This window comes from Sesamum indicum, linkage group LG9 (assembly GCF_000512975.1).
Source record: "Sesamum indicum cultivar Zhongzhi No. 13 linkage group LG9, S_indicum_v1.0, whole genome shotgun sequence".
In the NCBI taxonomy this organism is placed as follows: domain Eukaryota; kingdom Viridiplantae; phylum Streptophyta; class Magnoliopsida; order Lamiales; family Pedaliaceae; genus Sesamum; species Sesamum indicum.
The window spans coordinates 12,087,739-12,103,264 of NC_026153.1; the positions used below are offsets into that span (position 1 = coordinate 12,087,739).

The window sequence follows — 15,526 nt, forward strand, 5'->3', positions numbered from 1 at the left end:
CTAAATCGTGCAACTCTTTCTCTCTCAATTGGACAAAGTTTCTGCTGCTTGTGATGTTTTCCATTTTTACTTGAAAAATCAATTGCAGTGCAACTATAACTGATGAATTAAAACGAACAAAATGTATAAATTCTTCTGTGTTTTAAAAAGTCGGTTAAAAATATTTTTATTTTGAAAAAGGTTAAAAATGCCTATGTGTTTTGTAAAATTAAGCAATAAATGCCCCTTCAGTTAGTAATTAATAGAAGGTGTATTACATGTGCTTTTTGTGCCTGTGGCGTATTCTTTAACCGTTTTTGATATTCTTTTAGGTGTTTTTTATTAAAATGTCCTTGTTTATTTTTGTATTTTTTTTATAATTTAAATTGAAATATTAAATTATATTTAATTTATTGAATAGTAAATATTACATTAAATTATATTTGAATTCAAATAATTTTATAATAGCTAATTGTAAAATATAAAATTTTTAACTAATTAAAATATATATTTAATTACAATAATTATTATTATAATTATTCTTAATTAACTAAAATATATTTTAATTAATAAAATTAATTAAAAAATATCCCCACATGCACAAAATGAAATGAGTGTTTATTGCTGAATTTTACAAAACACATGGAATTTTTAGCCGATTTTTTAAAATAACGGATTTTTTTACATTTTGTCTGAATTGAAACGGGCTGTCCCAATAATTATTATTATTATAAATGTCTTTTTAATGTTTGAAAAATTGTCAATATTCTTTTTAAATTAATGATCGGTTACTAAGCACATTTTTACTTATGAGAGGTTTTACTTAGACGATTAATATTTTTATCAAATAACGATTACCTATCAACCTACAAAATCTGTTTAAAATGGATCAATAAAATTCACTTCAACTTGATTTATTAAATTAGTGCACCAAACTTAAACATTTGTTTTCATTCGGTAATTTCTTAAACTCGAGTAGAGTGTGATTAGATTAACTATAAAAATAACAAAACATGTTTAGAAATATCGAATTGTTTGAATATCAGTTCGATAAATTCATAATATCAACTAGAGTTTGATTCGATTAATAAAAGGATAATAAAATACGTTTAAAAATATCAAATTATTTAAAGTCAGTTCGATAAATTCTTAACTTTATCTAATTAAATACAATTAAATAAAAAATAATAAAATATATTTAATAATATCAAATTATTCAATTTTAGTTTGATAAATCTTAACTTCAACTAGAGTTTGATTTAGTTAATGAAAAATTAATCAAAATAGGCTTAAAAATATTAAACTATTCGAATTCAATTCAATAAATTCTTAACTTCAACTAGAGTTAAAAAATAATAAATATACTTGAAGATATCAAATCATTCGAATTCAGTTTGATAAATTCTTAATTTTAACTATAGTGTTATAAATTCTTAACTTTAACTGTAGTTTGAGTCAATTAATAAAAAAATAATAAAATATACTTAATAATATCAAGCTATTCGAATTCAATTCGATAAATTCTTAACTTCAACTAGAATTTGGTTCAATTGGTGGAATAATAATAAAAAATACTTAAAAATATCAAATTATTCGAATTCAATTGACATTTGACTTGATTAGAGCGCATTTGTAGTTGATTCCAATGTTTTAGAATCCAGTTTGGACTGATAGAACTGTCACCCAATTCATAAAATGGTGCGGTCCGAAGCATAAAATTGGACTAGTCTCAAGACCATTCTAATTTTTAAAAAATCGCTCGAATTGCCGATTGAACCAGTGACCTGGTTAACTCGGGCCCGAATCAAGATTGGTTCATGAAATTTCGAAAATTGATACAATTTGAAATTGAATCCATGACATTAAATATGAAAATTAATTAAAATGCCAACAAAAGAACACCGACATTATAATAATTATTTGATGATCTAAGTTGCTAATTAAATTATATTTAATAGAACAAGATTTATGTATTATTTTAAGAAGGGGTGCTAACTATTTATTGAAAATAAAATTTAGTTATAACTTAATTATAATGGTAAATAGTTGGTTATTTTTGTTATTTATGCAATTCTTCTATTTTTATTCTTGACCTAAAAACTTTAATGTACTGGTTTTACTAACAAATTGTAGTATACTTTTAATTCCAAATTGTAGTATACTTTTAATTCCTATTGATACGCCCTCTATATTTTTTGTATCGGCCCAAGACATACCTATTAGTGTAGTTGGTCCCAAATCAGTTGCCCATGAGCAGGGAGGTAAAACCTATAAAGTCATTTCCATTAATTAAACTGGCAGACCCAAGTATCATTATCAGCCGGACACGTCATCGAACAATTAGGTGGACACGCCATTCAAGTTGCCAACACATTGGAACACATCACGCTCAAATATCACCAAACAAACTCTTTAGTGATTTGCTGGCAACCTAGCCGATAACAAGCAAGTAACAAATTCCCGGAAGACTCAGATGGATCGAGACGCGACCGCCATGATTTCTCAAGTTCAAAAACTAATTTTGTACTGTCAAAATTGAGAAATTCCAGTCATATGGATCAAGCCTTCAAAGCTTCCATATGATGATTCCTGCGAGTCAGTCCAGTCAGTTGGCTACTTTGCCAACTAACCACTTAAACTGCATAAACGACCTATATCTTCACCAATGAAGCACGTCATTACAACACTTAGTGCCATAAGACTTCTCGATGCCTTGTCTCGAGGTTTTCGACTTGAAATATTTTAGACTCACTTTCAGAAGTTTGATTTATAACTACCAACCTATGCGCAATCCAACTCCACGAGTTTAACCTTTCGATCTGTGGGTTTTTGTTGTGATATTGAAACACCATTTTGTAAGTCGTAAGCACAACAAAACTTAAGTCAATGATAAATACTTACTCTATTCATCTAAATAATATTACTTTGATAAAAATTTAATAAATATCTCCTAATAACTAATCTAATTGACTTTGTAGTCACCTATTTTAACATAGCTAAGCAATCCCATAAGCACAGGACTCACCCAACTAGCGGAAACTCGCCAATAATGGGGCACGTGATTTTTGAGTTGGGCAAGGACTTTTCCTCTCTCCTATCTCTTGTAATTATAACTATTCAATTCTTTTGAAAATATGTTTGAAATTCTTTCAATCTACGAGAAGATATGTTTGAAAATTTTTCAATCTACGTCAGCGAAACTCCCTCGGGTATAAGGATTTATTCACCTGGAACACTTTTACACTCTTGCTCTGTCGATTCTTGAGCTGTTTTAAACATATTTTGTGCACGTTACATGAATTATCAAACTATATATTCATATTTTATTATTGTTCTCACTTATTTTCAAATTCCCTTTTATTTTAAATGAATTACTGACTTAACTATGAGAATGCTAACTTCTCTTTACAGTTTAAGATTTTTTTGACAATTTTTCGATCCTCACAACAACATTAGACCCAAATACGCATAATTTTAAAAAAAATATTTATATCTTTATATTTTATTATTTTAATATAATTTAATATATTAATTTTTATTGTGACATAATTAAAACATTACTGATTGAATCATAATTCACCCGACTGTTCAACCAATAATTCTTGATCCAATTAATTTTTCGACTCGATTAACTATTCGAATTTTAAAAACATTTATTGATTCGATCAATATTGGAACTAAATTTGGACATAATTTTTCTAACTTGATGGTAGTGTGACACCTGTTTCAAACAAACGCAGTATCTTCTTTCTTCGTATCGCTCACACTGTTCGGAGATTTTAAGGCCTAACCCCTTTTTTTCCATACATAATTTCTCTCTCTCTCTCTCTCTCTCTCTTTCTCTCTCCTATATATATATATATATATATATATGTACTGTGGTTGGAGATGTTGAATGCGGTGAGGTTGCAGGTTTCTGCAAGGCCGATTTGCAGCTGTGGAAGGAACGGCGCCGTCGCTTCTTCTCACCGCCGGTTGAGTGTCCGGCTACCAACCCGCCGCTATTTCGCTTCATTCACTGTTCAGTCGTCCGAGAATGTGTCGTCCGAGCCGTCGGCTTCGTCTCAGCTTACGTCCGCAATCGGATCCTCGTCTGCGCTTCAACCCTCTCAGTGGACCCTCACTCACCGCCACATTCACTTCCTCAGTTACATAGCCTGCGCCGTAAAATCTGTCTCTCTTTATAAATGCTATGTCAATTGAGTTTCTCTTGAATAATTTGTAGTCGAGTTTGTGCAGTTGAAGTTGGGTTTTGATGGGCAATTTTTCCTGTTCATTGTGAAATGAATTGTTGGCTACTCTGGAGATAGTTGATTGTGACTGTATAATTATGCTTCATTTTGTATTTTGATTGGAGATTGCTGGCTGCATTTTGGTGTCCTATTAACCCATGGCTAGATTTCGGTGGTACAATTCTGAAAACGATTCTAGAATTTGTTCTGATGATCGTATTCTGCAATCAGAGTTTAAAAACATAAAATTTGTATACAATATGATTTTTACTTCTCTCATTGCCGTCAAAGGAGGACCTTAAGGGTATCGATGTCTTGAGGAGAAAGGAGAAAGGGAAGGACAGATGAATGATTTCACTTACATTTTGTTGTTCGAGCTGAAGCTAATTTTTGTGGATTCCAGTTATTGTGAAGAATGATAAAATTGAAACTTTAAAGATAAGGGGAATGGTTTGTGTTGTCACATAGTTGTTGATACTTACGGAATAAGAACTAATAGGTAATCAGTGTTCAAGCAGGTGAAATCCATAGTGTTATAATATGCAAGTTAAGATATTCTGAGCAGAATGATTTAAGTCTTACATGCATTTGCAAATGTAAAAATGCAATAGCCGATGCTAAAATAAGCTTAATATTTTGTGCATGTTGATGTTTGCGATTTCAATATGGCTTTGGATTTTCTCTGGTACTACTATATGTAGAATCAAGGTGGACCATTACCAGCTAAAGTTGTGTTGATTTGTAAAGCTGTGTTATATCTTGCTCTTGCTTATTATTGGTACTTAAACATGGAGAATGCTATTTTATTCTTTACTGAACTTAATTTTCCTCGAATTAAATATAATGAATAAAGAAACATGCCAAGTTCTATTTTTATCTTATGGTGTTGTCTTTTAATAGCATGACGATTTTAGCTGCATTGATCTACAAAATTTTGGTTCTTTTGCTGAAATATAGTTTTTTTTATAGTCGTCATGTTTTACTGTAAATGGTTAGAAATGGAGACATTTTTAAATGTAAAGATGTTAAGTATGGTACTAAATGTGGTGTCTATTTACAGGCAGCAATTTCTGCGACATGGCTCTTCTGCTCAGCAATTCCAACGCTTCTGGTTTGTGATCTTATCTCCCCCTTGGTATTCTATAGAACTTTTCGTGAATGTAAATTCATGGTAAGCTACAACTGAGGAAACAAATTGAAATTAGTAAATAGTGAGATTTCTCATCAAGTATACAAGTTGATTTTATCAAAGAGATTGTGTTTAGATATAACTGTTTGTATAAGACCTGCTTCAACTTCCCGGACTACCTAGTATTCAAATATTTACTTTTGGGGAATGGTATCAAAATACAATTAATATTTGGGTGCTTGGTTGAGAAATTGTATTACCAGAATACCCTATTAGGACAGTAGAAAAGTACAACTGGTTACGGCATGTCAAGGTGTTTTGTCTTTGTTTCCTTGCATTTTGTAGCAATTGATAGTCGTATATTTCATTGAAGGCCTTTAAGAGAGCTGCTGAGTCACTGGAAAAGCTAATGGATGCTACGAGGGAGGAGCTGCCTGACACAATGGCTGCTGTTCGATTGTCTGGGATGGAAATCAGTGACTTAACGATGGAGCTCAGTGACCTCGGGTTAGCATTTTAACGTGTAGCTTCTCTAGCTGCTCTTTATAGTTGCTCATTTTCTTTCATTTACAGCCAAGAAATAACACAAGGAGTTAGGAGTTCAACTCGAGCAGTTCGTTTGGCAGAAGAAAGATTGAGACGGTTGACAAACATGAACCCAATAGGTTACTAAAAGATTTTAGCTTTATCTATATTTTTCTTTTTGATATGATTTAAAGAGATGAATTTCACTTAATCTTTACTTGAATAGTATCCGTGCAGGAAGCGGCCCCAAGAAAAGCCCAGATAGCAAGGCCAGTTCTAGCTAGAACTGCACGGGGCATAAGGGAGGGAATTGTTAAAGGTCGTGCCATCCTGCAAATGTTTTTCACTCTAACCCGGTATTCTAAAATTCTCCTGAACTACTTCTCTTCTCGAGCAAAGGCATAGCCCAAGGTCCTAGTTAATCTGCTAGTGGGAACGTTGAATGCTTCCATATTTATACATCCTTTGGTTGGACATTTGATTTCAAATATGCATCTTTGCTTCAAGTCCCCCAGAAAACTCTTATGTCTAATTCTTAGTCATGCATGTTATTTTATGTTTGATCTTCGCTTGTCAGATGTCAACTGTATGTATTGATCATTTTGCTAGTCGAGGACTGCAAAAACTGTTAATCATGTCGTTTTAGCTGAGTTCTTCTGCAGATGTCGATTTTGTTTCTACCATATATGCTTATTCCTGTCGTGCAGAACAGGTTAAACATAGATGACCTTATTGAACAACCTTCTTTCGTAATGCTGCTGACGGTACCATTTTGAGGTATATGGTTAATGTAATGGATTAAAGTTTATCGTGGACCAACTTCGAGTTGCAAATTATTGGAAACATTTCCGAAACTCTTCCGAACACTAGAAACAAGCAAGAATTATGAGAAACAAAGTAAGTTGAATCTATTTCTATTATTCGAGTCAATAATCAACTTAGAATTGACCTTTCTACATGAATTATTAATCAGGTTTCATCAACTAACAAGCATGTGATATTAAATCAAGTGTCACGACATGATCAACAAGTTCTAAGTAATTTAAATTATAAACTATAAAACCAAAAATAATAAAAAAGAAAACTATATCCCTACTACATAGTTCGCAGAAAATGAATAAATTGGGAAAGCTCTAGATTTATCAGTTTGATCTACGACTACCATGATCTTCATCTTGAATGGGCATGATCAAGTATTGTTTTTCAATAAAATAAATGCCATATTGACTAGCCTGGAATTGATTTTCATATGAAATACCTGTTTTCGTTGTTTTCATCAATGTATTTCTCCTTGTTTAAACGTGTATCATCATTATCATTATCACCCCCAACGATATACTTTGATTCTTTGAAACGTTTAGTGTAGTCAAGTTTGTTTTTGCTGCCAACCTATGCTACTAGGTGAGTAAGCAAGCAGTTGGACTCCCGTATTGATTTAAGCAAATAGTTGGACTCTCGTGTTGATTCGATTGAGTCATTCTTTCTGCATAGGTAAACCTTTGTCTGCTAGGCAAGTCTCCAGCTATTGGAGATTCCATTTTGGTACCAACGGTATGTCTATTGGACTCCATCACTTCTGTCGGGGTCCCAAGATTTCCCGTCTTATCTTCGCTAACAATCTTATCCTATTTGCCAAGGCGACCATTTCTCAAGCAAGAGTGGTGCGAAGTACTGTTAGAGAGTTTTGTTCATGTTTTGTATTTCTCATCAGAGAAATAGGGCGGAGTTTTCAGATATATTGTAGGGTATAACCCTCCAGTGGTATTTCCTTCAAATATATCCTATCAACTATTACACACGATGGAGTACGAAACTCCTCAAAAAATTACAGGCCGAATACACCAACAATTTACAGAAATGAAAGTTACAGAGAAATGGAAAGAACTGAACAAGGAAACAGTACTGTTTGAATGTGGCTCAGGGGAAAGAGCCAGATCCAATTTCCGAAGGGACACGGTCACAGATACCGCACCCAAACACACAAGCCGCAACTCTCACGGTTGCTCCACTACCCACGGTACCCAACCACAACACTCCGATCACAGAGACCAGTTACTATCGCTCACCACAAAGCACGTTCTCACACAGAAAATATATCACTGAAGGGAGAATCTGATTTTCTCAAGTTCGGCCGAGAATCAGAAGGGTGAGGAACCTCCGTTTTTATAGGCTAAGGAACATCCGGAGAGAGTCCGTTAGGCGGTTTCTCAAGAGCCATTAAGTTGGCTCTTGATAACCGCCGGAAACGGCAAGGAGAGAGAGAGACCAACAGCTGCATCGGTTTGAAGGGGGAGAGAAGAGAAGAGGGGAGCGGCGGAAACCGCAAGAGAGAGAGAGATAGATTAGGGTTTGAGGGTGAGAGTGTATATGTATAGTCAAACCCGGGTCGGACTGAGTGGAGTGGGTCGGTACCGGGTGTGGGCCTCCAAGTGACGGTGGGCTTTGTTGTGAGTGGGCCTTTGTATTTGGGCCATAATTTCTAACATACCCCACCTTGGACCAAATACCCAATGGTATAGGTCAGGGGTTTATGGATCTGGTTTTCTCATCATTGCCAATAAATACTCCAAGGTTGTACCTGTAATAAACAACACTAACCAACCACAGAAGTATTAATCAGGATTTAATAAGAGTATTTTTAAGCACTTACAGAATTTTTCTATTGGCAAGCACTTAGTGCCCATATCTGCAGGGTTTTCGTCTGAACTGACTTTCTCTAGCCTTATCTCATTTTTCCCCACAATATCACGAATGAAATGATACCTAACATCTATATGTTTTGTCCTATCATGAAAAACAGGGTTTTTACATAATTGAATAGCAGATTGACTATCAGAAAAAATCACAGGTTTTTCTTTTAGGAAGCCGATTTCATTAAGAAGTCCACTAAGCCATAATGCTTCTTTGAAAGCTTCTGTGGTAGCAATATATTCAGCTTCAGTCGTAGATAAAGCAACAATGTGTTGGAGTTGGGATTTCCAACTAATGCATGAATTGCAGAATGTAAACATGTAGGAGGTAGTGGATTTCCGACTGTCCCTATCATTTGCGTAATTAGAATCTACATATCCAATAAGATGTGCATGAGCAGAATGTTTAGAAAATTTAATACCAACATTTTCAGATCCACGCAAATATCTAAGCAACCATTTCAATGCTTCCCAATGAGGGGGACCAGGATTTGACATATATCTACTCAAACAACTGATGGCATAGGCAACGTCTGGTCTAGTGCACACCATAAGGAACATAATAGAACCTATCACATTTGAATATGGAATCTTATTCATTTTTTGTACTTCACTTTCAGATTGGGGGCATTGGTTTTTGCTAAGTTGAAAATGAGCAGCAGTTAGGACAGCTTCTCCCCAAAACGTTTTAGGCAATCCAGAACTAATCAATAGGCATCTCACTTTATCAAGTAGAGTTCGATTCATGCGTTCAGCTACTCCATTTTGTTGAGGGGTATAAGGATTAGTCTTATGCCTTCTTATACCAAATTTATCACACATTTCAGAAAACTTTTGATTACAGAATTCTAAGCCATTGTCAGTTCTAAGAGATTTCAGCTTTCTACTAGTTTGGTTTTCAACAAAAATTTTCCATTTTTCAAACTTGTCAAACACTTCAGATTTATGCTTCATTAAGAAAACAAACACTTTACGAGAATAGTTATCAATGATAGACAAGAAATATCTATTACCACCATGGGTAGTCACATTAGAAGGACCCCATACATCCGCATGAACATAGTCTAAAATGCAAGTAGACATAGATGGATTTGGGGAGGGGGATGTAGGAAAATGAACTCTATGATGTTTCCCCATGATGCAATCATCACAAAAATCTAATTTGTCAATCTTTTCATTCAAAACACCGTCCCTTTTTAAGACATAGATGGATTTGGGGAGGGGGATGTAGGAAAATGAACTCTATGATGTTTCCCCATGATGCAATCATCACAAAAATCTAATTTGTCAATCCTTTCATTCAAAACACCGTCCCTTTTTAAAAACTCAAGACCTTTCATGCTTATATGTCCAAGTCTTTTATGCCAAAGAGTGGTTTTATTGTTTTCAAAAACAGATGCAGCAATATTTTCATACGTAGCAGTGCAGATGTAAAGGTTTCGTTTTCGCTCAGCTTTAAAAACAACCAATGATCCTTTCAAAATTTTCATAGTCCCTTTCCCCCATCTACCTTCTAGCCCCCTCTAATGCAATGCAGCACATGATATTAGATTGTGACTTAAATCAGGTACGTATCTAACATTTTTCAAAATCATTTTATGACCTCCTTCAAAGCATAATGAAATGTCACCTAGACCCTTAATATCACACTTTTTCTCATTAGCCATGGATACAAAACCAATATGCTCATGCTTCAAATTAGAAAAAATGTCTTTAAAAGGACTCATATGAAATGTGCAGCCAGAGTCAATTAGCCATTCATGCATGTCAAGTGAATTCACAGAATTAGCTTCGTATATAACAAAGACTTCACCATTTGATTCTATGGACACATTGTTAACAGAATCTTTCTCCTCATAGTTTTTATCCCTAGGTTCTCGTCTAGGTTTTCTACAATCCTTTATATAGTGACCTTTTATGCCACAGTTATAACAACGTCTATCTTTTATTCTATCATTTCTGAAGTTGTTTTCTCTAGTTCTAGATTTGCTCCTACTGTTTTTATTCCTGCTTCTACTCCTACTGTTGTATCTAGAATTAAAATTTCGAGATTTCATTCTACCTCTAACAAGGTTGACTTCATGTTGGTTCTGACTAGGTTTGTTGGTTTTAATGTCTAATTCTTTACTCTTTAAGCCATTAACAACAGTTTCTATGTTTACACTATCCCTACCATATTTAATAGCAGCCTTTACGTCAGAATAGGATTCAGGGATAGCATTTAAAAGCACAATTGGGGAATATTCATCAATATTTTTATCTCCAGTAAGTTTAATATCCTGAATCAGTTTTGTAAAATCATCAAGGTTCTCATCAATATTTTTAGATAAGTCGAGCTTATATCTAAAAAACTTTTCTAATAAAAACAGTTTATTCGGTAAAGAAGTTTCGGTGTAAATTTCCTCTAATTTATACCACAAAGCTTTTGAAAATTCTTGTTTACCAACTTTTCTCAAAACGGTATCAGAAAGGTTTAAAATAATAGAGGAATACGCAAATTCATCATTTTCTTGTTTCTTTTCTTCCGAAACAGTTTCAGCATAATTGCCATCAATGGCTTTGAAAACCTTTTGTTGAATGAGAACACCTTTCATTTTTTGTTGCCAAATGGGAAAATCACTTTTACCATCGAAGGGTTGGAGGCTGTAACCAGCCATTTAAAAAACAAATTGAGGACAGTACGGTTTTTGAAAAACAGGTAATAAGCTTCAAAAAACTGGTTTTTAAAAAACTGGAGTTTTAAGTCGAGGAAAAAAAACAGAGAGGTTTAAGGAGGTAGACAGGATATTAATATATCAAATACCAACCAAGAGACAATGCACCAAAAACAGATATACACAAAGAAAGGCCACGGACAGTAGAAATGTATTACAGAGTTAGACTGAATATAGAGATAACAGGAGATAATGTGAATACTGCGGAAGTTACAGATAGTAATGCAGATGACAGAGTATAGCGGAAACTCACAACAGATATAGCAGGTATAGTCAACTTGCAGGAACAGCAGGAAACCTCAAACAGTTATAGCAAATGACAGAAATACCACGGAAAAATCGCATGAATGTACAGTTGTAGCCAAAGCCGGGGGTTACCAGCCTAAGTCCCACCTAGATACCCGACGACCTCAAGGGTCCGGCCAAGGGGGATATTAGGGGGTTTACCACGGCGACAGAGATAATGGGAGTAATGAGATATAACAGTAATAATCACCAACAGTACAAGAAAAATAATGCGATAAAGGAAAGGAGGGGTTTATCAGAGGTTACCGCCACCAGGATCTGCACGAGTCAGAACGCAAGCTCTGATACCACTGTAGGGTATAACCCTCCAGTGGTATTTCCTTCAAATATATCCTATCAACTATTACACACGATGGAGTACGAAACTCCTCAAAAAATTACAGGCCGAATACACCAACAATTTACAGAAATGAAAGTTACAGAGAAATGGAAAGAACTGAACAAGGAAACAGTACTGTTTGAATGTGGCTTAGGGGAAAGAGCCAGATCCAATTTTCGAAGGGACACGGTCACAGATACCGCACCCAAACACACAAGCCGCAACTCTCACGGTTGCTCCACTACCCACGGTACCCAACCACAACACTCCGATCACAGAGACCAGTTACTATCGCTCACCACAAAGCACGTTCTCACACAGAAAATATATCACAAAGACTGAGGGAGAAATCACAGATTTTCTCAAGTTCGGCCGAGAGTAAGAAGGGTGAAGAACCTCCGTTTTTATAGGCTAAGAAACACCCGGAGAGTGTCCGTTAGGCGGTTTCTCAAGAGCCATTAAGTTGGCTCTTGATAACCGCCGGAAACGGCAAGGAGAGAGAGACCAACAGCTGCATCGGTTTGAAGGGGGAGAGAAGAGAAGAGGGGAGCGGCGGAAACCGCAAGAGAGAGAGAGATAGATTAGGGTTTGAGGGTGAGAGTGTATATGTATAGTCAAACCCGGGTCGGACTGAGTGGAGTGGGTCGGTACCGGGTGTGGGCCTCCAAGTGACGGTGGGCTTTGTTGTGAGTGGGCCTTTGTATTTGGGCCATAATTTCTAACATATATATAATTTTAGAATCCATCTAAATTTCTTTATTTTGAGCAATTTTGTTATATTTAATGCAAAATGTGATAAAAGTTTACAATTTAAAATTAGCAGCATTTTCCAAATACATGGAAAAAGAATTCCATTTCCTTTAATTTCGGTGGAAATCAAGTAAATAATTGTGTTAAACAATACAATTCTGAAATTTCATTGATAATCAGTTTCCTTCCATCGAATTATCGAAACTTTTCGGCATTTCGGTGGAAACGAGACGAATATTTGAACCATGATATTTTATATGGCAAAATATTAACTTTTGGTCCCATTAGATAGGGCCCTTCTCACTTTTGGTCCCACGCTTTACTTGTTCAACACCTTTAGTCCCAAAAATCTTATTTTTTTAGTTCTGCTCCGTTAAAAATTGACGGAGTCACGTGCCGTTAGTCAGCTGGTAAGTAGCATGTTGGTCAACTAGTAAGTCATTTCAGATGAAAAAAGAAAAACGTTCTCCCCCTTTTCCCCAAATCCACAAAACAAATCATCCCAATTTTTGAAGCAAAGAGTGGTGGAAGGAAGATGAGCTTGAGGCACCAAGTGCTCGTCGATTTTCTAGACCCTAAGTACGAGAAATACGGTTAGTAAACTTGCAAACTGTTTTATGATTTCAACGATTTTCCAGCTTGGGTTTGTTTTTTGTCAACTTGCAGTTGTTTGTACTGTTGTTTTTAAAAAACATGGGTTTGTTTTTGTCTATATATTGTTGTGTATGTTGTTTTTGAGACATATTTGTGGTCCCCCGATGTTTGTGGGTTGTTTAAATATATATATAGCAAAAAAATGTATTTTTGACACCATTATTTCCCTCCAAACATTGTACACAAGCATTGCAGTCTGTTTTCAGCGCCAGTTGCCAGCTGACCAAGTCACGTGCCGTTCCCGTCAGTTTTTAACGGAGCAGGACTAAAGGTGTTAAAAAAAAAAGGTTTTGGGACTAAAAGTATTGAACACGTAAAGCGTGAGACCAAAAGTGAGAAGGGCCCTATCTAGTGGGACCAAAAGTGATATTTTGCCTATTTTATAATGAGTGGTGTTTGCCATCAAGAACAATGGTCATGGTCCATTATTTTGCTTAGCATTCACGGAAAACGACAATTACTTTTTTTTTTTTTTTTAAATTTTAGTATAATTATGAATACTTCTTATAATTTGAAAAATTATAAATACCTCTCAAATAAAAAATAATTATATAACTCCCTAAATAATGAAGTGGACATTAAATTAATTTTTTTAAAAAATATAAAATAATTTGAGAGTTGATAAAATAAATAATTTATGGGGAATATTAGTCTATATAAATATTTTTTAAAAATTATAATATACATAATTATATAATTCAAAAGGACATTTTGATCAGTTTACTATAAAAATTAGATGGAAACCTAATGGAAACTAATGAAATGGATTATTGTTAGACGAATGTTAAAATTATGAAGATATTTATAATTTTTTAAACAATAAAAAATTATTTTTAATTATGTTAAAATCTCAAAAAATAATTGCAATCTACCCTAATATTTACTGTATTTGGCAATCACCAAGAACCATGCTGCGCCACGAGGCACAAATTAACTTCCGTTCTTACTTGCCTCAAGATTCAAGAAAAAACAATGTGCTTTGCTAGTAAATCCCGTTGTTTTCATAAGTTAAATACAAAAGTTTTTAACAACTCATGATCAACCCCGGTCATAAAGTGAATTAGTTATTTTTTTATTCGTTATTTTTTATCGAATAATATTAAAGTGATGAATACGGTAATAATTCATTACGTTAGAATTGTGTTTTGTTGTGCTTATCACAAACGTTGAATGGGCTTTCAATATCACAACAAAACGCCCACAAACCGAAAGGTTAAACCTATGGAGTCAGGTTGCGCATAGGCTTAATAGCCATAAAAACAATTCTTAAGGGTCGGTTTGAAATGTCCCAAGTCGAGGATCTCGATAGGGTATTGAGGGTCCCATAGAGACTTGCACTAAGTACTGCAGTGGTGTTTCATCAACAAGAGACGTAGGTTGTCTATGCAGTTTTAATAGGTTAGTTGGCAATGTAGTCGACTGATTGAATTGACTCACGCAAATCATCATATGAAAGCTTTGAGGGCTTGGTCGGTATGAATGGGATTCTCGATTCCGATAGTACAAGATCTCCTATGCGCTCTGAGATGGTTTAAACTCTCAAAGTCTTTGGTCAAAGCAATTGATTGATTAAGGATAGGTTTCCTAAATTGGACTGGTAGAGTAAACACATCTCGAGTATCAAGCATAGTTATCTACTCAAGGATAGGAACCGACGTCCAATTTCATGCCCTAGACATGGGATGAAATTAATTTAGAGTTAATTACAAAAAGAGTTGGATTAGTTTAATTAGATTAAATTAATTCTTGGAGGGAATAAAGATTGGATCATTTATTTAGACCAACCCAATTAGATGGATGACTTTATATTAATTGAATTAATTAAAGTTTCGAGTTAACCAATAAAATTAATTGGAATAATTTGATCCAATTTATAAATTAGATTTATAAAGTGAACGAGAGAAATTGGGGTTGGATCTTTTAATTGGATTAAAAGATGTGGGTTTTAATTTTGGACTTGAAATTAAATTAGATTTAACTAAAGTTCAGTAGACATGAATTTGATTTAATTTTAATTAATCGAGTTCGGTCCATTAAACACGAACCCAAAGCCTTGGACCTTGGCTAGGTCAAGGAGGACTTGTTTTGAAATGGCTTGGCCGATTTTTTAAGGTGAAAAAATCGGCCACAAGAGTGGCTAAGATAATAATGGCTTGTTATTTAGAATCCAACTAGATTAGGACTCCATGTATATACTTGACTAGGCAATATATATACACATACTAAGC

The 15,526-nt window shown here is 34.5% G+C and overlaps 1 protein-coding gene across 2 annotated transcripts; it reads left to right on the plus strand.

Annotated features, from left to right (window-relative positions):
* LOC105171253 lies at positions 3,787–6,515 on the plus strand. 2 transcript variants are annotated; one of them, XM_011092306.2, is made up of 5 exons: positions 3,787–4,143; positions 5,272–5,322; positions 5,714–5,847; positions 5,914–6,005; positions 6,092–6,515. In XM_011092306.2, the coding sequence occupies exons 1-5, from the start codon at positions 3,868–3,870 to the stop codon at positions 6,268–6,270; spliced, it is 732 nt and encodes a 243-aa protein (XP_011090608.1). In that variant the 5' UTR covers positions 3,787–3,867; the 3' UTR covers positions 6,271–6,515. The 2 variants fall into 2 exon arrangements, with proteins under 2 accessions (XP_011090608.1, XP_011090609.1); XM_011092307.2 differs by having other exon boundaries at positions 6,103–6,515.

Coding starts and splice junctions, on each gene's coding strand:
- LOC105171253 (XM_011092306.2), top strand. CDS start 3,868: ATGTTGAATGCGGTGAGGTTGCAGGTTTCTGCAAGGCCGATTTGCAGC. Junction 4,144..5,271: donor TCAGTTACATAGCCTGCGCC/GTAAAATCTGTC, acceptor GTCTATTTACAG/GCAGCAATTTCTGCGACATG. Junction 5,323..5,713: donor CAGCAATTCCAACGCTTCTG/GTTTGTGATCTT, acceptor ATTTCATTGAAG/GCCTTTAAGAGAGCTGCTGA.